Source organism: Canis lupus, chromosome 8 (genome assembly GCF_048164855.1).
Source record: "Canis lupus baileyi chromosome 8, mCanLup2.hap1, whole genome shotgun sequence".
NCBI lineage: Eukaryota > Metazoa > Chordata > Mammalia > Carnivora > Canidae > Canis > Canis lupus.
In genome coordinates, this window is record NC_132845.1 from 76,552,948 (window position 1) to 76,575,998 (window position 23,051).

Below are 23,051 nucleotides of genomic sequence, written 5' to 3' on the forward strand. Positions count from 1 at the left end.
CTTTCTGTGCTGCTTGCCCCTGTGGGAATCTCTGGAACCTCAGGCTCGATGTGCCCACTGGGAAATGAAATGCTTTCAAGCACTCTCTTTAGCCTGACTTGAGGACTTGGTACACGTCAAATTTTCCAGAGTGGACAGATGGAAGATGTGAGCTCTTTCTGCCCAAGGGCTCTTGTTCATCTGCGCTGTGATGAAGAAGCGGGACACACTGACCTAAGAGCACCGGAGAGCTGTGAGTGGCACGGTGCTGCAAGTACGGGGTGCCACTGTTGGAGGAGGCAGGAGAGGTGAAGGAGATAGAAACAAATGGGCCCGATGAGGTGTCCTGTTCAACACCACCCTGTCCCAGAATGCCTAGAAACTGACCTCTAGGACCCGGTGCCTGCCGGGAAGGGAGAAAAGATCCACAGAGCCCCTGCCCATTGGAAGTGGCAAGAATTCATGTTCGTGAACATGCTCTCACCTGACAAAGAACGGAGAGGATGCGCCCGTTGGCCAAGGAAGCACATGTGGGAACTCTGTAACAGGAGAAGGCAGGGCTGGAAGGCCGCTTTTGGTAACTCAGGCCAAATGTAACTGAGAAGGGGGTATCTTCAAATGCTCCCTAGTGGGTCTGTATTCCTTACTTTGCCTACTTCTGGGTAGGACTGGGGTCAGCTCTGTGAGGACCCAGTGGTCCACTGCAGTAAAAGAGGTTCTAGACTCTTCTGGAGAGAAGACCCATGTGCTTGCTGAGGCCAGCTTAGCAGGAAGGGCGGTCCACCCCACGTCCTGATGACAGGTGACACTTGGAGGGAACAGCTTGCCAAACATGCTCAATTACTCATCACATATGTTCTCCCCTTAGAAAACACCCATCAGATGGCAGGAAACGGGAGACATGGCAAATAAATTCAGAGGTTTTATTCTGTAAAGCACATATGCACATATTTCAAACACAGAAAATTAATCTGGGAGTGAATGCCATAACAGATCAGCTACTGACCATCATGCAGCAAGGTAAGTGAGGTGGGTCCGCTGGCCCTCGTAACCCCACAGTGCCTGCAGGAGGGTTGAAAACCAGGATGCTGAATCCCTACATACTGCCAAAGAAAATGCAACCGAAATGCAGGCGCCTAGTAACGAGAAAAACTTACAAATAGAATCAAAACTGATTCAAGTCATACAGTGAAAGGACAAAAGGAAAAAGGAAAGAGATCAATATGATCTGAAACAACCATTTAATAGTAAGTTGCTAACCTTTTATTGGACCTCCAGTCCAAGATGCCTGAGGACGCCCCAGGGGTCCTGTGCAGGGTCACTCGGAATGGCACATGGGCCCCAGATGGGATGCTTTTCTTATCCTGAGGTCCCCCAGCAGGATGTGGCAGAGGACTGGGCCTTGTCTGCAAGTGCCCGGATGTGAACAGGACTCTGGACTTCCTGAGATTCCACGGGAGTCTCTTCAGTTCCTAGACCTCTTCACTCATGTCCATGGCCACCATCCTTTATACGCCTGCCTGACTCTGGGTTTCCATAAAGATCTTTGAGAATTACCTGCTAGACTGAATGCTGGATTTTAAAGTGTGTATCCTGGCCTCATGACAAGTCATACTGTCCAGGCATTTTTGGCACTTCCTTCCCTCATGCCTAACAGAGTCCTTCCTCCCCTGGCTACAGATTCCAGCTATTCCCTGTAATTAAAACAAGGGTAATTAATATTAGCAACAAGCTGGATTGAACAAACCAGTGAAATTGACTTTTGTCACCTTTCTCCTTCTCTGTTACTCTGCCAGTTATAAATCCATCCCTTTAACTCCACTTCACTGGGACTTTAATTCAGTAGCAGCTTAACCGAAAATCTGTTGGTCTTAATGATACTGATGTTTCTAAAGGCCAAGCTAAATTGCTTTTTCTCCATCTTGTCTCATAAAAGCCTCAAAGTCTCTAAAGAGAAAACTAAACGAACAGGTTAGCCACGCATCATGTAAGCAACTCATTAAAAAACTGGAGAGACAAGTATGATTACTGTGCTTGAAATGTACCAAAATGAAAAAAGGGGGGGTTATTAACATATTCAGTTACTACAGTGATTATTTTAACAGTCTTCAGTAAGAGCCCACAACTGTTTTCCATTCACGAATGCCTGGGATCACATGTTCTAGGCCAACTGTCGCAGGCTGCAGGACTGATTCTAATTTGGAGCAGACTCCAGACCTGAAGTTGAAGGAGAGAAGTGCTGACGGTCACGTCCAAGGTTTTAATTGCACTTCTGCTCTACAACATTGCTTGGGGGAACACAGAAGTCAGTAATGACAATGAATTATTAAGGCAAAGAGCTATTAGGAAAAAATATAGTAACAAGAAAGGACTAGAAAAGATAATGTAGTTTGCTTTTTTTACATGAAACTGGATTAGAAGGAAAAAGGGATAAAGGATCTAGATCATCCAAATGCCACAGGAAAGTAAAATGCTTTTGGTTTTCCTCAAACATGGCAGATCAGAACTGCTTTCCTTCCAATTTCACAGGCACCGTTTCATGTTACTGATCTGCCAGTTGCCCGTGTCCTTCTGGAGATATGTTCATTGCATAAAAATATATGCAAAAAGTAAAAGGAAGAAAGAAAATCCACTCCCTCTTCAAAGAAGACAAGAAACTCTGCACAAGTATTAAACTAAGTCATCTTTCTGTTTCCATTCTGCCGTCTGCATTCCAGAAAACAGAACAGCTAATTTCTACTCTACTCAAGAGCCATTTACTTAATTTTTAAGCTCTTTGGAGTGAGGGTGCTGCTTTAACTTTTATAACAGAGGGAAGGGACAGAGAGAAAAGACAGTGAACATCCTGTCCCAACTCAACTCAGACAAGACCAGGTTCCTCACTATCCATGTGGAAAATGAAACTTAGATCTTTACTGTGTAGGTGATTTTCAATAGTTAACTTTTTACTCAAGATAAAAGCACAAGTCTGTCCTAACTAGAGTAGTATTAAAATGTGACTATTTTACTCTTCTTCTCAAAGAAAAAAACAAAACAAAAAACTAAGAAAGATAGGCATGTTTCCTTGCAAGCAAAACGGAGAAAAAGGGATTATTGTTGTTACCATGATTATTAAAGCCACAGACACATAAAATCCACAAAATGGATTGGTGGCTTTGGAAAAGCAATATCACATCAAAGGTGCAGACTGTTTTGAACATTCTGTACATATCGGGCTGAAACAAGAACCAAAGCAAACCTCAACCCCGCCCAGCAATGAAATGCCCCTGTGACCTTGGTGAAGACGGCATGGTCTGCTCCGCAGCAGGGAGATCACAATCCTTGCTGGCGCTGTGCAAGATCATCACACCAAGTCCACAGGTGAGGCTGAAGGGTTCTGGCTGCACCCAGTGCGAAGCACGTGCATCATTGGACCAATTTCTGAATAGATTTTTATAAATATATACAAATCAGTTACAGGCACTTGAAATGTCTTTGGCTGGAATAACCCAACATTGCAAGATAATATATTCACAGAGTGTCCAGGCCCAGGCTGAGTTCAGCAGGCAATGATTATGGTTCTCTCAGTCTCTCTTAGAAAACAGGCAGTTGTGGGATTAGGCATCAGCCAAAGCCACCTAAGAGAGAACAAGATGAGTGATTTCATCACACAGCAAGGCCCAGGTAACTCAGCCCCACCAGCACCCTTACTAGGTTCGGTTCTCCAACCAAACAGCAGGGAGCCGTACGGTATGCATCAATCGGGCAGAGGAATTACTAAATCCTTGAGAAAACAATCTCACTTAGCAGGGAATGAACATAAATCTCAAGTCTCCTGCAGGAAGCGGCCAATCTAGTGGAACCACCGTGCTGAGACAGAGGTCACAGTTTTGGAACCATGTGATGATTTCTCAAGCTATAGAGGGGAAGCAGTCCTCGGGGTCCGCTGCTCTCCAATAGGACTCGGAGAACAATTCGCAGTCAGTACCTCAAACCAGCTAGGGCATGAGTGTGGCTCAAGGTCCAACACCATGATTTAGGCTGAGGGCAGACCCATTTTCTCTGGAGGAAAGGTCCCACCAGCAGTAAACAGAATAAGGACTAAGCAGGACTTGCTGTCTCCACAGATGTTCAGCAAATGCTGGGCCAGCCCCCCTCCACGGCTCACCTTCTCAGGACAAAAGTCAGGATTGCTCTGACGCAATTTGCTGGGTCTGCCTTTGATAACCGCATAGCAAAACATTGTTATCACCATCACGAAGAGGAAGTAACTGGTGTGCATGAGATGCAAATTTATTAATGAACGGTCATCCTGAATAAAGAGAATAAACCAGACACATCTGCACTGAGTTACTGGAAGATTTTAATGCTAGGTTTCTAGAAACAAGGTTTCTCATAACCTCCAGACTTGCCTCAACATTAACTCTTAAACTGGAATGAGAGAGGTTTCTCTTTTGGTCTTCTCAACTATTAAAGCTGGATTGAAATCAAGAAGGCGTTCCTGGGACTACCCACTCCTTCCTAACATGGCCCTCTGCCCTGGCTTCTGCATTCCCACTGCCCAAGAATACCCAGCCCCCGGGAAGCCCCAGATACCCCAGAGACCCACAGGCTTTAACTCCTCCTACCTTTCTCTTCCATCCTTGCCCTCAGGTCACAAGGCTAACAGCCAAGCCTGTGTTCCTTCGCTACTCCTCCACCAAGAAGGCATCTCCCCATGGGCAGCTTCCTTCCTTTGCCTTTCCCTCCTAGCTGACCTGCCACATGAGGTCAGTCACCAGGCCCGCCAGGCACTGCGTCCGGCATGCTTCCATTCCTTTTCCTTCACACACCTCCAGGCCTTGAAACATCAGCCTTGGGCTCCATCCCATAAACACATCATCAGGTAGGCAGCCCAGTCTTCCTAACACACTGCTTTACTAAGACCATACAGCCCAAATGCAGAAAGTCTAAGCACCTCAGTGAGGAACAAATGGCCTTCTGGGGCCCTGGCATCTGCCCAGCATCCAGCCTGATCATTGTTCACTCCTGCTGGCTCCTAGCCTACCAAATGCCACAACTTGATAGATGGAAGAGAAAAGAATCAGGCAAAAAGAAAAGAAATCTACCTAACACATACTGTCAGGAACATAAGTAAGGACATTTACAAAAATCTGTGCAGTCTGTTAAAAGTGGGTTCAAGTCTAATCAGGAAGCTAAATGAGCCCATCAACTACTGGTCCAAATTATGGTGTCTTCTTCCTTATTAAGTAAAATCCTATCCAGTCCTCAGTATCTTTTTTTTTTTTTTTAAGATTCTTTTTTTTTTTTTTTTTTTTACTCATGAGATACAGAGAGAGAGAGAAGCAGAGACACAGGCAGAGGGAGAAGCAGGCTCCCTGCAGGAAGTCTGATGTGGGACTCAATCCCAGATCCCAGGATCACGACCTGGGCCAAAGGGAGGCGCTAAACCATCAAACTACCCAGGTGTCCCCACCAGCCCTCAATATCTAACCAAAGACTCATCTCCTCTGATTTACTTCTACCTTTCTGAATTCCAAACCATTTACTGCTCATATTGGCACTAGCCAAATATTCCCCGAGTGTCTGTCCCAATGAGTAGATGGTGCGAGCATCCCTGGTGACCCTGATGAGTCAGGCACAGGATGGCTGCTTGACAAATATCACTACTGATGGCCAACACAGAAAATGAAGAACGCAGGCAGAGTTTACTTAAACTAAAACGGTGGCATATTTTTCTAAGCCTCCACTACTCCACCTAGTCTCCTAGTCCAACTGGAAATCTAGCATGGCATGGGCTAAGCTAACACAAGGAAGTAAAGAGGACCTATACTAACAGTTCTCAGATATAGGAAGACAGAGAGACAGACACACACACACACTATTCTTCTCACTTACGTCTGGAACAATAACTGTAAGCTTGGGATTTAAAGCATGATAGACTTTTCCAATGGCCCCCTTATAACACCAGAAAGGATTGTAATCTTGAGCGTATTTTGTGTTGGCATCTCTGGCAGTTGTGAAGATCTTGTACCAGAGCGTAGCATTGCTGTAAGTGTCAGGAACACAGTGTGGTGGCTGTCTGCAGGGGAAGAGAAGAAAAGACTCACGCTCAGTGGCCTGAGACCTTACCTGGGTCTCCTCCACAACCCTGGCGCAACACTGAGCACAGCCACAGGTGAGGAAAAGAGAAATCAGAGACCTACATTTCCTTGAGATGAACACCATTATAGTTTTAGGTCAGATTTTTTTTTTCTTTAATGTAATAAATAAGTTAACAGAATAAGAAATAGGCATCCACACCCATGGTTCCCTTGCCTATGATGTAGCCAAAGAGAGAATTCCTTTTAAGCCCATTTTTATAAATTATCTAAATTCTTAGTCACAACTGGAAGTTTTAAAAACAAACTTCTCCATCAGATATTATAACCAACAGCAAACAATATTTACCTTATCTGATCTTGTCCTACAAATCTCTAAGTGTCTAGAACAGATAAATCACAGACTCTTTTTTTGTTTTGTTTTTTTTTTGAGAGAGTGACAGGGCAGCCTGGGTGGCTCAGCAGTTTAGCGCTGCCTTCGGCTCAGGGCGTGGTCCTGGGGACCCGGGATCAAGTCCCGTGTCGGGCTCCCTGCGTGGAGCCTGCTTATCCCTCTGCCTGTGTCCTATGTCTCTGCCTCTCTCTGTGTGTCTCTCATGAATAAATAAAATCTAAAAAAAAAAAAGAGAGAGAGAGAGAGACAGAGCCCACGCATGTACATATGGGAAGGGGCAGGGGCAGAGAGAGAGGGAAAATCTCAAGCAGACTCCACGCCCAGTGCAGAGCCCTACGTGGGGCTTCATCTCACAACCCTGAGATCAAGACCTGAGCTGAAATCAAGAGTTGGATGTTCAACGAACTGAGCCACAAAGGTGCCCCCCAGGGTAATTATCATTACAGAATTAGTACCCTCCGGGACTTACATGTGAAGCTCTACCTTTAAGGTTCTAAATTCAACTTAAGTAATCCATAGACAGGTCTGGCTATGAGAATTCTACAAAGTACTTTACTGCAAGCCATCCTGAGAACCTGCTGAAGCACCCCAGTCATAGTCATGGTAAATGGAGCTTCTGACATGCACCCGCTAGGCTAAGGAAAACACTTACACAGTGACAGGGAACACCCCAGGGTTGGCTGTGAGGGTCATGCAGGCAGTGAACACCACCTGCTCACAGTGGCCATGAAGCGCACAGTCATCTGAGCTCCAAGCTGTAGGCAGGGTAAAGGTAATGTTTATCTCCTCATGGGCTTCTCTGCCTATGAAAGAGAAATGTGGGGGAAGGGGTAAAAAAAGGTAAGAACTCATATATTTATTATACCCAGGATTTCAATGAATCCTGGAATCAAACCCACCCAGGACCCCCTATCAGCCCAAAGTGAGATGTTTGCCTTTGTGGGATTTCAGGAACAGGAGTTCTGAGTGGGACTCTGAGGCCTGCTCACCTGGGAGAGCCATAGTGTGGCAAATGGATGGGGTCCGCTGTTAGTCTGGACCTGGAGACGCAGGGCAACAAGGACCCACAGTGCCCAAGGCGGAAAGCTGGGGGCTGGGTGAGTTATTATCATTGCTGTTTTAGCACTTGGACAGCACTCGTGCCATTTTCAAATTGTTTCTTATATGTATCATTTCACGTAAAACGTACCACTATCCCACAAACATGACCAAAGAAGCATTACTGTTCCCCTTTCAGATAGGGGCAGACTCGAGGATCAGAGGGTCTAACAAGACTTTTCAGGTCAGGGAACTGGCGAGGGATGAAGAAGCTTCAACAAAAACCAAGATGCTCTAACACCACAGCAGAAGGAAAAGGTCCATCTGCTACCCAGAAGTCACCCTTGCCTCTTTCCTGTGGGAGCAAATCTCACCTGTAAAAGCCAGCAGGACACTGCCAGGCACTCCTAAGTTCCTCTATGGACTTTAAGAGGCTTTTGGTAACAAAGGACCAGAAATTATTCTTCAAGGTCCAAGGCTCCATATGAAGCCTTTCCTAATTACTGCAGCTTCCACTACTTTCTCAGCATTCTCTTGAATCACTGACAGTCTGTCATGGTCAGAGGGCACTACCGGTCAAAGGGCAGTATTCAATGTTTAGATATTTATTTTTAACATTACTCAATTAACAAGCACTTAATGTAGAATTTCCTTTGTACCAGGAACTATTGTGTTTGATAAATTAACTCACATTATCCTTTTCTCTTTCATAATCTTAAAATTCTAATTGGACAGATCTTAGGCTTTCTTTATAGTTCTTCGCAGCAGCTAGCACACTGCTGAGCTAATGTGGGCATTCAAAACTCTGTAGAACAGTAACAATATTTGTAGTATGTATTGAAAACTCCAAGATGAAAACCAGAATAAAAAATTTGTGTTTGTAAATATTAAAACCAGAGCTAGGCCTTAAAGTCTCTTTTTAGTTGCTTTTACTGAGAACTTACTATATACAAAGCACTCTACGTGAAGATGTGGTAGACACAGAACGTTCCTTCTTAACTTTATGTAGTTCAAACTCAACAAAAAGGGAGTATGTAAAAGTAAAAATAATCTGATGAGTGAAAACCACATACTACTAATACTCTGCTTTCAAAAGAGTTGCTGCCAAAGAAAATCTGAAAGGAAAATGGCTCTACTCACATACCTGAAAGTCCAATCTGATGCCCTAAAATGGTCGAGTACAGATGAGTGACGTTGCGAGAGTACCCTCCAAAGGGTTTCAGTGGGTCCAAGGTTAGGGTGATCGCAACTGAGATGTTCACTGGGCCTGAGTCCTCCAGGGCCTGCGGGGACTGGGTGGACACTCTGGCCTGCCCGCTGGTCACTGTGCTCTCCGGAGTTGTGGTGTCATTTGTGAGGTGCTTCAATGTTTCGTTCTCTGATACACACAAGTCCAAATCGTTAAACCGCAGCAGAAATGTATTCCAATCCTGCAGTATAATGAAACAGAAGGAAATGAGTGTGAGCAGTCTAAAAGCGCTGCCACCGCACCCTACAGCCATGACCTCTGGGTAGCGTCACAGGGCCACAGAGTTAATCACTGAAAATAACAATGACAATTAGCCATCAGCATCTTCCTGCATTGGTATAATAGTGCTGGTTTTCCAAACCACTCGCATATTCACAATCTAAAATGTGAACTATTCACTAGTATGAGATATTAAATAAAGTAGGAGATTAAACCTACTTATTCAAGAAAATGTGTAAAAAAAAACAAACCCAAAATAGCATATTATACTTACAGAAAATGATCTAGCTTGAGAACCAAACTTAAAAACAAAGCTTGACTCAAAGTAGTAAAACATTAAAAGCATTAATCCAAACTCACTAAGCAGTTATGATTATTTTTATTTTTTAAAACATTTTGAGCACAATGTGAAATGCCACTCAAACTCACAACCCTAAGATCAAGTTGCCCACTTCACCGGCTGAACCAGCCAGGCACCCCATGTTCGTTTTTTTAAATAAGGCTGCGTTGGAGCACCCAGCTGGCTCAGTCGGAAAAGCATGTGACTCTTGATCTCGGTGGGGGTCCTGAGTTTGAGCCCCACGCTGGGTGCCGAGATTAAATAAATAAAACTAAAAACAGATAAATAAATAAGGCTGCCTTAAAATAATTCCTCAAAAGGTCAGTTCTATACATCTTACTTTCTCTCAGTATAATTTAAAAGTGCAGTCAATACCAATGTTCACGTGGTCCATTTTCCCCCTTGTCATGGACTTTGGAACATAACCACCTTAGGAAAAGTTTCAAAAAGGACGAGAAAAGATGTTTTCAGGCATATCTTAATATCTGTCTTGATGGTTTAAATCATAAGCAATATTAAAAACACATAAGGCTGATAATGTCATGATTAACCTGAAAGCAACATAGTAAAGTACCCACCTAGTTCTATTTTAATTTTCACAGAAACACAGAGATGGAGTCAGGCTGAAATGGCAACCACAAACTAGCCTAGGCTGTCACATTAACTTCTTTCTCCATGCAACATTCATCTCCAAAAAGTTGCCAAATGTGAAGACAAACCAAGTCACATTCCCAATTACTTTACACCAGCCTTGACTAAAAATGCTACGAGGTATCCCTGGCCTTCCTTCAGGGAGATGGATCTGAGGCTCAATCTCCCATCCCCTTATCAGGCTACCTCTTGAAAAAACCCTTTCCTTGCTACATTAAAAAAAAAAAAAAAAAAAAAAAAAAACAGCTATCTGAGCAACCCTCAAGTAGTCAAGAGAGTCTACCTTTTTTCTTTTTTTAAAAGATTTATTTATTTTATTCAGAGAGAGAGAGAGAGAGAGAGGCAGAGACACAGGCAGAGGGAGAAGCAGGCTCCACGCAGGGAGCCCGCTTCTCCCTCTGCCTGTGTCTCTGCCTCTCTCTCTCTCTGTGTCTCTCATGAATAAATAAATAAAATCTTAAAAAAAAAAATAAAAAGATTAAAAAAAATAAAGCATCGGTGTGTATGGCATTTAGTAAGACTGCAACTAGATATACCAAATTATGGTTCTCCCCAATCCCACAAACTTAGACTACTCAAAAACATTAGGTTTGGAAATGAACATTCTAGTCTCGGATCCCTTCAGATTCCAGACATGAGAGAACTGAGGCCCAGAGCAACTTTATGGATCCCCTAATTCCACAGTTGAAAGCAGAAGCAGGATTAAGTTTCTTGATTCACAGTCTCAAGCTTTTCCCAAATTCCTAAGATCCTTGTTTGAAAATAAAATCACTAAGTTAATCATAACTAGAGTTCTGGAGCAGCTTGGTGCTGCTTTCCTGGCGACCTCTAGTCCATTCTGGACAGTCAGCTGAAGCCAATGTCAAGGCCGCATTTTGACTATTAAGTACTAATTATCCAAGTTACTTCTTAATCACTTGCCTTGGCCAAGTGTTCAACATGGCCTTGGGCTCTAAGGGAAAGCAATGCCAGGATGCTGCAGAGCCCTGGTTGTGACTAGAATATTCATTTCCAGTCCTAATGTGGGTGCAGCAGCCTATTTGCACAGCCTTTAAAGATTCAGGCAGAGTCAGAAAAGAGGGAGAACTGAGCCAGCCAGTATGTTTCTTGGTTAGAAACTCTTTAAAAGGGTTTCATGGCAGAAATAGCTAAAGCTCATTACCTAAACTGTGTGAGAGAGTTCACTCGTGAAGGTGGTCCCTCCTGCCAAGGTATTCTAGGATTCAGAATACCACAGAGAAAGCCCTGATCCCCCTGACACTGAGTAGGACCCTCCCCTCAGGCACAAGGCACACACAGTGCAGGAACAGTGTGATCTCAATCTCCACGCCCATTCCCACTCCCACCGAGGCACACAACCAAGAAGAAAAAGAATAAGAGAAGGCACTCCAGGAATCTAAGGCAGGAACTCATTTGTCCTAAAAGAAACCTTGCCCACCAGTAACTTTACCATATCATTAATTCAGCATAATTTCTAACATGTAAAATACATTTATTAATAGGTACATTTTTAATGTTATTACCTATTATTAATAGGTACATTATCATTCCCTACATTAGCAATACCCTAATAATTTACTTAAATTAACCACAATGTAAAATCTAGAAAGCAAGGTTGTAGGTAACTTAAGTTCAGCTTAATAAAAAAAGACAAATATATGTAGAAATAAGATTGAGCTTTCTATTTCTTTAGTATTCCTTCTCAGGCAATGATAAAACTATCATATTGGTACAGCTAATAAAACTCCATGAAGAAAAAAAAAAAAGCAAAAAAACTCCATGAAGACATATGGCTTCAAAAAAACAAATGTCTACAGTTTTTAAAAATAGCAATTAGCTAACTTAAGACTTTAATAATAAGTTTATAATTTATTAGTTTAATAATAGCAAATATGTTGGTTCTCTACGTTCTTAACACAATTTACAAATATACTTTTCAAAATACATTATTTCATTACTGAAAGTCTGAAACTGGCAGCATTGCTGTCTGACCAGATACTAACAAAGAGAGTCACAGGGAGATGGAAGACAAAAGATTCTGAAAAAAATGCTTGCTTTTTCACTAGGTTAGAAAGAAAGGTGTGTGGAGCGCCCAAAGGTATTCTCCGACTGTCAAGGTCTGGCCAGCTTGAGAGAACGGAGAACATACATACCTCTGCCATTTCCGGTGACTTGATCTCCTTGATTTTGAAGAAGTAGCCCAAGGTCAGGAAAGCTATTGCCATGGCGCTGACACTGATCATAAAGACCACGAGGGGAGGCCGGCTGCTGATGTACAGCTTCAGGTTCTCCAGGGGGTTGATGCTGAACATTATTCTGATCAGCTCCACCTGAAAGGGATTAATCATTAGACTTACGGATTGACTTCCCCACAGAAACCCTACGATCCCTACTGTTGTTTCCTTTAATGGCGCTGGGGGGTGATGAGGTCACTCACCACTGAACTTGAGAAACGTTTAAATCTACTCCAAAGACAAAGGAAAAAACACAAAATGTGAACTGTCACTATGCCAAAGTGGTAAGATCTTAAAAGCTATGCATTTCCCTCTTTCCATTTAAATCTTCTAATTATTCTACAATGAACACTTGCTGTTTCCATAAAGACTATTGTAATAGCACATGCTATTTCCGCTTAAGATGATGCTGAGGTAGGTCCGTCATAGGACACAAATGCATGCTAACACGTACAGAAGGAAAGCGAGGGTGTTCTCATTTCCTACCACTGAAGGGTTCTGTCCTGTTCACTGCTGCCCTCACACCCATCCCAGCAATTGGCACAGAAAGACACATAATAAACGCTTAATTGTACCATTCCCCTGCTTAAAGCCCACCGCAGGCTTCCTGTAGTACCTAGGTAGTACCTAGGATAAGACTAGGGACAGCTCCATCATGGCCCACAGGGTTTCAGGACCCAGAAGCCCCACCACCTCAACGACTACATGTCCAGCAACTTCCCGTTCTCCCTCACTGGGCTCTGGCCACACTAGCCTTGCTATTTTCTAGGACCAACTTGTCATGGTCTGCAAGGAAGTCAGCTGGGACTTGCACGGGGACTGTACTGAATCTATAGATCAGTTTGAGGAATACTGCCTTCTTAACAATACTGTCTTCCAGTCTGAGAACCTTCCCATTTTTTCAGATTTTCTCTAATTTATTCCAACCAGTTTTGTAGCTTTCAAAACATATGTTTACGCTTTTTTTGCCAAATGTATTCCTAAGTATTTTATTCCTTTTAGGATTTTTGGACATGTTCTACATAAAGGCATTGCCCCAAAATTTCCATGTGCTGGCTCTTCTTAAAATGCAGGTTTCCACTCAACAGTCAACTCCTCAGAGAGGCCTTCCCTGACTACCCTCAGCCCCCACCTCTCAGCACTCTGCTTTAATTCTTTCATACTGGTTAGTGCCAGTAAAGAATACAACCAATTTTCTACTTGCTTGCTGTTTCTCATCCCTGGTTTCTGAGCTCTATGACAGCAGAAATTTTTCCAATCTTCTTCACTGCTATAGCTCTGGTCCCCGGCCCCTAGAACAGGAGCTGACACATATGAGCAATTATATGTATGAACAGATTATAACACTAAAGAAAAAAAAGCAACTAAAAAATATCTGTAACAATTTTTTTTCAAAGGTTTTATTTATTTATTCCTGAGAGACACAGAGCGAGAGGCAGAGACACAGGTAGAGGGAGAAGCAGGCTCCATGCAGGGAGCCTGATGCCGGACTCGATCCCAGGACCCCAGGATCACACAGAGCCAAAGGCAGACGCTCAACCGCTGAGCCCCCCGGGTGTCCCTGTAACAACTTTTAAATTTAAGAGGGAAAAGGTTCATCAACACCCTCTAAGAACTAATAGCAACCACTTGCAATAAGCCAGGCTGTGTATTCCTTCATCCTTACAACGGTCCTGTGAAATGGAAAATAATATCCTTTGTATTCTTCCCAGAGCAACATCCATGCATGTTTTGTGTTTACCACAGACAGCTCTCTCTCTATATATCCAGATACAGTTACTGGTATTGCATATGGAAACTTGTAGAAAATGATATATTGAGTATATCCTTGTGCTACTTTCACTCAACATTCTGTTTCTGAGTTTTATCTCTGATCTATGTAGATCAATCTACTGAACTCCTGCTATATAGTATACAACTGTTTTCCTGGACGGAGGAGCCCAGCAAGGTTCTTCCCAGTTTCCTCACCAAGGCCCTGCAGCAGGCACAAGAGTGGCTCTAGGTCACAGGGTGGGCCCATCGGCAACCTAACCTGGTCATGTCAGGCAGCTCTCCAAGGAAGTCCTACCAGCAATGAAAAGGCTTGCTCCATTTCCCAACATTCATACCAACACTTGATAATCTAAAGCAAATATTATTGATTTGGACCAACAAGATCGATGTGAAATGTTATATTATTTTAAATTGCATCTCCCTCAAACTGAGTTTCTTTATCAGCCATTTAGGTTCTTCCTAAGTAAACCGCCTGAATCTTTGGCCACTTACTAGTTAAGATGCTTGTCTATGTCTTATTAACGTTCAGGAGTTCTTTTTATATTTAGGATACTAAGGCTTTTCCAGTTTTATACATGTAACTACTTCAAGTCGGTGGATTTCCTTTTATATAGTTTATGGTATCTTTCTCCATACAAAAGGCTCTTGATTTTTTAAAACAGCTTTACTGATATATAATCACATACCACACAATTCATCCATTCAACATGTACAATTCATAGAATTCGGCAACCGTCACTATAATCAATTTTCAAACATTTTATCTCGTAAAGAAACCCCATACTCTCTAGCAATACCCCCCTATTCTCTCCAGCACGAAGGCAACTGCTCATATACCTTGTCTCTACAAATTTGCCTATTCCAAACCTGTCAAATGAACGGAATCATAATACATGGCCTTTGGTGACTGACTTCTTCCACTTAGCATGTTTTCAAGGTTAATTCATGTTGTAGCACATAGTGGTACTTCATTCCTTTTTGTTGCCAAAAATATTCCATTGTATGAAATGTCTTATACATACATTTTTGCTTATCCATTCATTAGTTGATAAACATTTGTTTCCACTTTTCATCTATTATAAATAATGTTGCTACGCACATGCATGTATAACATCTTGTATGAACATAATTTTCCATTTCTCTTGGCTGCATCTGTTATATATATCCTAAGAGTGGCACTGCTGGATCTTACAGTAACCACATGTTTAACCTTTTGAGGACCTGCCAGGCTATTTCCCAAAGCAACTGCCCTCCTTTGCATTCTTGCCAGCTATATAATGAGCGTTTCAATTTTTCTACCACCTCACCCACACTCACCTTTCTCATTAGAGTCATCCTAATGGGTGTGAGGTGGTACCTCACTGTGGTTTGATTTGCATTTCCTCGACAGCTGTAAGTTCTTGATTTTAATGTATTTAAATTTATCACCCTTTTCATTTTAATGATTATGTGCATGTATATATTATTTAAGAATCCCTTTGGTATCTTTAGATGTCAAAAAGACTTATTTTCATTATTTTCCTCTACAAGTCTTATAGTTTGACTTTTAGTCTCTTATCTATTTGGAATTAATTTGGGATTCCAGAATCTAGTAGGTTTCTGGTTTAGTCTTTTTCTAGACAGGCAGCTAATTGTCCAATACTACTGAACATGGTTTTGTATTGAACATGGATTTCCCATGGATTTATAATGCTCTCTCTCATATACACCAAGCTCCCACATAAATGTGGGTTTATTTCTAGGCTTTTTCTTGTGTTCCATCACGATATCTGCATCTCCCCACCTAGTACTATGCTGTCTGAAACCCTGCTATCTAATACAAGAAGTCTACCATTGTACTTTTATCCAAAATTGCTTTAGCTATTCTTGGCCCTTTACCCTGCCAAATGAATTTTAGGTTCTAACTGTAAAGTTCCCAGAAAAAATCCTGTTGAGATTTAAATTGGAATTGCACCAAACAGACTATCAATTGGGGAAGAAATGACATCTTTACAACACTAAGTTCCCTAATCTATGAACAGGGTATCTCTCTCCACTTATTTTGGTCCACTTTTCTTTTTTGATAATTTTTTAAAACTTCCTCCTATGCCTCTTACTAGATTGACTCAAAGACATACTCAAAGACATGATTTATGCAGCTATCATTAATAGTATCTCCTAAAAATTACATTTACTATTGTTAATGTATGTATACAAAAGCAACAGGCTTACTGCTGAAATCTTTTAAATTCTAATTAGGCTATTTGTAGCTTCTCTTGATTTAGTGTAGACAGTCACACTGCAAGCTAGGAAGTGTTTCTTCCTTTCCAGCCCCAATTTCATTTCTTTTTCTTATGACTTTGACTAGAATCTTCAGTGAAATGATGAATAAAAGTGGCAATAGTAGATTCCTACCTTTATAGAAAACGCTTCTAAATGCTTCACTGATTAAATACAGTATATGTTAAAGGTTTCTTTTTTTTTTTTTTTAAAGATTTTATTTATTCATCAGAGATACACACACAGAGAGGCAGAGACACAGGCAGAGGGAGAGAGAAGCAGGCTCCCTGCCGGGAACCTGATGTGGGACTCAATCCCAGCACCCTGGAGATCATGACCTGAGCCAAAGGCAGACGCCAAACCACTGAGCCACCCAGGTGCCCCCCCCCCCTTTTTTTTAATGTTAAAGGTTTCTGAAAGAAACCCCTCACCAGGTTAAGGAAGTACTCTTCCATTTCAAGTTTGCAGGGAGACTTTCATTATAAACAAGTGTTACATTTTAATGACTGCTTTATCTACAACTTCTTAATCAATTTTTTCTCTTTAATCTGTTGACATGAACTATGCTGATTTTCTCCTGCTGACTCATATTTGCATTCCTCGGATAAACTTAACATGATCATAATTTTTTTTTGATCATAATTTTTTAAAACTATATTACTGACACAGGTTTGCCAAACTTTATCCGGACTTTTTAACTGGACTTATGAATAGATATTCATAAGTGAGATAAGAAAATGATCAGCCGCAATCATACTCTCCTTGACTAGCAGGATTAAGTCATCTGAGTATCATAAAATTAATTGAATTTGTCCAGACACGCATTTTCTAGTACATGTATATTAGCTTTTATTTCTTAGAAGCTTGACAGATCTTGACCAAAAAAACATCTGGGTTCAAGTTTTTCTTTGGTTTTGTATCTGGGTGAGTTACCTTGACTAATTCCTCATGGTTTTAATGACGGTTGGTCTATGTTTTCTGTTTCTACTGAGTTGGTTTTGCTAAGATGTGTTACTCTAGGAAATTACCCATTTGATACTGGTTTTTAGTATTTCTAGGCACAGTATCATTTTGTGATTTGTTCAATTTTTAATTTACTTGTAGTTTTGTTTTTTGCACTACAAATGTTTTTCTGTGTTTGTCTTTTTTTAAAATTTTATTTATTTATTCATGAGAGACAGAGAGAGAGAGACAGAGAGAGAGGCAGAGACACAGGCAGAGGGAGAAGCAGGCTCCATGCAGGAAGCTCGAAGTGGGACTCAATCCCGGGTCTCCAGAATCACGCCCTGGGCTGAAGGCAGGCGCTAAGCCTCTTGAGCCACTCAGGGATCCCTGTCTTCTCCTCTTTTTAACCAATATTCCCACAGCTGTATTACACTAATGTTTTCAAAAGACCAGCATGTGGTTTTGTTAAAAGCATCTAAATAATGTGTTTTCGGGATCCCTGGGTGGCGCAGCGGTTTGGCGCCTGCCTTTGGCCCAGGGCGCGATCCTGGAGACCCGGGATCGAATCCCACATCGGGCTCCCGGTGCATGGAGCCTGCTTCTCCCTCTGCCTATGTCTCTGCCTCTCTCTCTTTCTCTCTCTGTGACTATCATAAATAAATAAAAATTTGAAAAAAAAAAAAAAAATAAATAAATAAATAAATAATGTGTTTTCTAGTTCAGTCATTTCTACATGTATTTTTTTATTATGTTTCTCCCTCTGCTTTCTCTAGATTTACTCAGTTCAATTTCTCCAACTTCTTTAGTTAGAATCTTATCTCAAAATTTTTATTCTAAAAAAAATTAAAAAAAAAAAAATAAAAAAATAAAAAAAGTTTTATTCTTCTTTTCTAATGTAAGCATTTCAGAATATTAGTTGCCCTCAACATAGTCCTTCCTTATTCAAATTATGTTTGTGCCCTCACCACTACCACCAATCTAATCCATTTGCTAATCTTGAATTTTCTTTCCGAAATATATCTCAGATCCACCCACTTTCCTCCATCTTCATGTGAAGATGTTTCGGCTCTCCATAACCCTAAGACCTCTAATATCCAAGAACCCAGTGAGTACCTCTATACCCACACCTTCAACATGACCAAAACTGAACTCATCTGTTTTCCTGCCAATATGACTCTTCCTCCTGTATTCCCCATCTCAATGCAGAACTCAGAAAAACATCCTAGACTACTTGTGCCTTCCCCACCATATCCAAGCAATCACTAAATGCTAAAGATCCTATTTCTGTAATATCTCTTACTTCTTTTTCCTTTCCGTATTCCTTGGCTACTACCCTTAGTTTAGGCCTTCATCTTTTTCTTGTAACTATCACTAAGAGTTTCAACTGGATCTGCCTGCTACCAGTCAAATAATCCATCCTCTATATACTGTGAGAGTGATTTTTCCTAATGTAAATCTAGTCATGTTACTAGACTAGTTAAGTCTAGATAGACTAGATGAAGACAAGGAATGAAGTCTGAGCAACTGAGAATGGCAGGCCACCATGAACTAGGTCTTGTCTACTTCTCAATGGTCTAACTGCCTGCAATTCCCAAAACACATCAGACAGTATTATAGCTTCAAGCCTTTCAGTCTGCTGGTCCTCCTGACCTTCACAAACCACATCCCACTACTTCACACTCTGCTCTTCCAAGACTCAAGGGATACCTCCTCTATGGAAGGCCCTTCCTGGCCCTTCCCTACACCCAGTCCCTCAGGGAGAAGTGACAACTTTCATTTATATGCCCCCACTATATTCTGCAAATTTCTCACACAGAGACTGCAGTTGTGTATGTACACATTTATCATCCCAACCAAGCTGCAAGTCTCTCAACAGCAGATGCAAACAATGTTTGGTCTCTGCATAATCAATATCCAGATACAAAATAGGTGATTTTAAAACGTGCAAGTTCATTAAATGAATCAAATAAATCCAGACTTAAAACATAAACAAAAAATAATCTAGAAAGTGATTGTAACAACATTGCAGGATACAAGGCTAATATACAGTAATCAATTGGATTCCTATATGTATCAGCATGAACAAATTGAATTTGAAATTGTAAATACAACACCATTTATATTAGCATCCTCCAAAATTAAATAGGTGTAAAACCAGCAAATATATATAAGATCTATGAGGAAAACTACAAAATTCTCATAAATAAAACCAAAGAACCAAATAAATGGAGATATTATTCCATATCTGTGGAATCTAGAAAAACTCAATATGTCAAGGTGTCAGTTCTTCCCAACTTGACTTTATACTTTCAACATAATCCCAATCAAATATCACAGCAAGTTATTTTGTGGATATCAACAAACTTCTCTAAAGTTTCTATGGAAAGGTAAAAGAAGGGAAAAAAAAAAAAAGGAAAGGAAAGGAAAGGTAAAAGAGCCAGAATAAACAATATTGAAAGAAAAGAACAGGGACGACTGGATGGCTCAGCGGTTGAGCGTCTGCCTTTGGCTCAGGGCGTGACCCCAGAGTCCAGGATCGAGTCCCATATCAGGCTCCCTGCAGGGAGCCTGCTTCACCTTCTGCCTATGTCTCCGCTTCTCTCTGTGTCTCTCACAAACAAATAAGGTCTTTTTTTTTAAAAAAAAAAGAAAAGAACAAAATTGGAGGACTGACTCTACTCGAATTTAAGACTTACTATACAGCTACAGTAATCAAGACAGTGTGGTACTGGCCAAAGAACAGACAACTAGATCAAGGGAACAAAATAGAGAGTCAAGAAACAGACCCACCTAAATGTAGTCAACTGATCTTTGACAAAGGAGAAAAGACAATACAATGAAGCAAAAACATCTTTTTCAACAGATGGGGTTGGAACAACTGAGTATCGGCTTACAAAAAAAAAAAAAAAAAGAATCTAGACACAAACCTTATACCCTTCACAAAAATGAACTCAAAATGAATCACAGACCTGAATGTAAAATGCAAAACTATAAAATAACTTCTAGAAGATAACAGAGGCAAACCTAAATGACCTGAGTCTGGTGATGACTTTTTATATACAACACCAAAGGCAGCATCCATGAAGGAAAGAACTGATAAACTGGATTTCATTAATGCTCGACACCACTGATCATCAGGAAAATGCAAATCAAAACCATGATGTGACAACACCATCTCACACCTGTCAGGATGGCTAAAATTAACACCACAAGAAACAGATGTCAGCAAGTATGTGGAGAAAAAGGAACCCTCTTGCACTGGTGGTGGGAATGCAAACTGGTACAGCCACTCTGAAAAACAGTATACAGAGATTCTTCAAAAGTTAACTACCCTATGACCCAGCAACTGCACTACTAGATATTTACCAGAGAATACAAAAATACTAATTCAAAGGGGGTACACGCACCCTGATGTTTACAGCATTATCTACAATATACAAATTACAGAAACAGCTCAAGTGCCATCAACTGATTGAATGCATAAAGATGTGGTGTATATATACAAGGGAGTAGTATTACTCAGCCATCAAAAAGCATGATATCTTGCCATGTGCAACCATGATGGAAATAGGGAGAGTTATACTTAGCAAAATGTCAGTCTAAGAAAGATAAATACCATATGATTTTACTCATATGTGGAATTTAAGGGAAAAAAAAAAAAAAACAAGCAAAGGGGGAAAAGAGAGAGAGAGAAACAAATGGAGCTGATAGCTACCAGAGGGGAGGAGAGGAGGGAGTAGGGGATACGTGAAATAAGTGATGGGGATTAAGGAGTGCACTTGTGATGAGCACCAGGTGTTGTACGGAAGTGATGAATCACTATGCTGTACACCTGAAACTAATATAACACTGTATGTTAATTAGAATTTAAATAAAAACTTCAAACAAACTAGGCCCATTAAAATTAAGAATTTCTGCTCTATGAAAGGCACTGTTACAAGAATGAGAAAACAAGCACAGACTAGGAGAAAATATTGCAAAAGACACATCTGATATACGACTGTTATCCAAAATATACAAAGAACTCTTAAAACAATAAGAAAACAACACAATTTAAAAATTGGCCAAAGAAGGGGCCCTGCTATCTTCTTTGGGCCCAATAACTCTTTTCCTTAACCTTAATAGTGGAAAACGTACTCCTCCCCTTAATATCCAAAACCATGCCATGAAATCTAAAATATCTGGTTGAAAATTTGAAATGCATTAGGAATACCATTGTCAATATCTTTGTTATGATACTGTACTACAGCTCTGCAAGATGTTACCTCTGTATTGTTCCCACAACTCTCTATACTGCTCCTTACAAGTGAATGTGATCTATCATCATCTCAGAATAAAACGTTTAATTTTAAAAACCCACAAAAAAAATAAAAATTGGCCAAAGATCTTAACAGATACCTTAACAAAGAAGATATACAGATGGCAAATAAGGATACAAAAAGATACCCCACATCATAGGTCAACAGGAAATACAAATTAAAACAACAATGTAGGGGGTCTCTGGGTAGCTCAGCCATTTAGCGCCTGCCTTCAGCCCAGGGCGTGGTCCTGGGGACCCAGGATCGAGTCCCACATCAGGCTCCCTGCATGGAACCTGCTTCTCCCTCTGCCTGTGTCCCTGCCTCTCTCTCTCCCTGTGTCTCTCATGAATAAATAAATAAAATCTTAAAAGAATAATAAAACAACAATGTAATACCACTACATTTGCTAGAATGGCCAAAACCTAGAACACTGACAATACCAAATACCAAGAAGGATGTGGAGCAACAGGAACTCTCATTCACTGCTGGGAGAAATGCAAACTGGTACAGCCCCCCAGAAGACAGTTTGGTGATTTCTTACAAAACTAAAACATACTCCGAACCGTAAGATCCAACAACTGCACTGCTTGGTATTTGCCCAAAGGAGTTTAAAACTTATATCCACCCAAGGGCACTGGAGTGGCTCAGTCGGTTAAGCATCCAACTCTTGATTTTGGCTAAGGTCATGATCTCAAGGTCCTGAGTCAAGCCCCAAGTCAGGCTCCGTCCTGGGTATGAAGCCTGCTTGGGATTCTCTCTTCCTCTGCCCCTATCCAGCCCTTAAAAAACTTATGTCCACACAAAAATCTGCACATGGATATATATAGAAGTATTATTCAAAATTGCCACAATTTGGAAACAACCTAGCTATCTTCCAGTAGATGAATGGATAAATTGTGGTATATCCTAACAACAGAATATAGTATTTGCCACTAAAAAGAAATGAGCTAGGGGCGCCTGGGTGGCTCAGCGGTTGAATGTCTGCCTTTGGCTCAGGGAGTGATCCCGGGTTCCAGGATCAAGTCTCTCATCGGGGTTCCCTGCAGGGACTCTGCTTCTCCCTCTGCAATAAATAAATAAATAAATAAATAAATAAATAAATAAACAAACAAACAAACAAATAAAATCTTTAATAATAATAAAAAAGTAAAGGGAAATGAGCTATCGAGCCATGAAAGGGGGGGGGGGCTTAAATGCATATTACCACATGAAAGAAGCCAATCTGAAAAGGCCACATACTGTATATGATTCCAAGTATATGACGTTTTAGAAAAGGCAAAACAATGGAGCCAGTAAAAATAATAGAGGTTGTGGGGCGGGATGGGAGGTAGTGATGAACAGGGCAGCACAGAAGATTTTTAGGGCAGTGGAAATACTCAGTATGATACTACAATGGTAGATGTCATTATAAAATTGTCCAACCCCTAAAATATACAACACCAAAAATGAGCCTTAATGTGGACTCGGAATGACAGTGATGTGTCAAGGTATGTTTTATTTTTACAACTTTAACAAATGTATCACTCCGGCAGGGGATGCTGACAACAGGGAAGACTGTGAAAGTGTGGGGACACAGTGTTTTACAGGAA

The 23,051-nt window shown here is 41.1% G+C and overlaps 1 protein-coding gene across 3 annotated transcripts in view; it reads right to left on the minus strand.

The window, feature by feature from the left end:
* Nucleotides 1-888: 888 nt before the first annotated feature.
* The window catches only part of TMEM248 (transmembrane protein 248), a 39,817-nt gene continuing 17,654 nt past the window's right edge, over nt 889-23,051 (minus strand). For 2 of the 3 annotated variants that reach the window (XM_072837588.1, XM_072837587.1), the window contains exons 2-7: nt 12,104-12,280; nt 8,636-8,921; nt 7,106-7,256; nt 5,857-6,040; nt 4,127-4,270; nt 889-3,596 (exon numbers count right to left, since the gene is read on the minus strand). In XM_072837588.1, the coding sequence (XP_072693689.1) occupies nt 3,576-3,596; nt 4,127-4,270; nt 5,857-6,040; nt 7,106-7,256; nt 8,636-8,921; nt 12,104-12,262 (945 nt within the window). In that variant the 5' untranslated portion in view covers nt 12,263-12,280 and the 3' untranslated portion in view covers nt 889-3,575. Of the gene's footprint in view, nt 3,597-4,126; nt 4,271-5,856; nt 6,041-7,105; nt 7,257-8,635; nt 8,922-12,103; nt 12,281-13,388; nt 13,489-23,051 lie in introns of all 3 variants that reach the window. The other variant, XM_072837585.1, reaches the window with a different exon arrangement.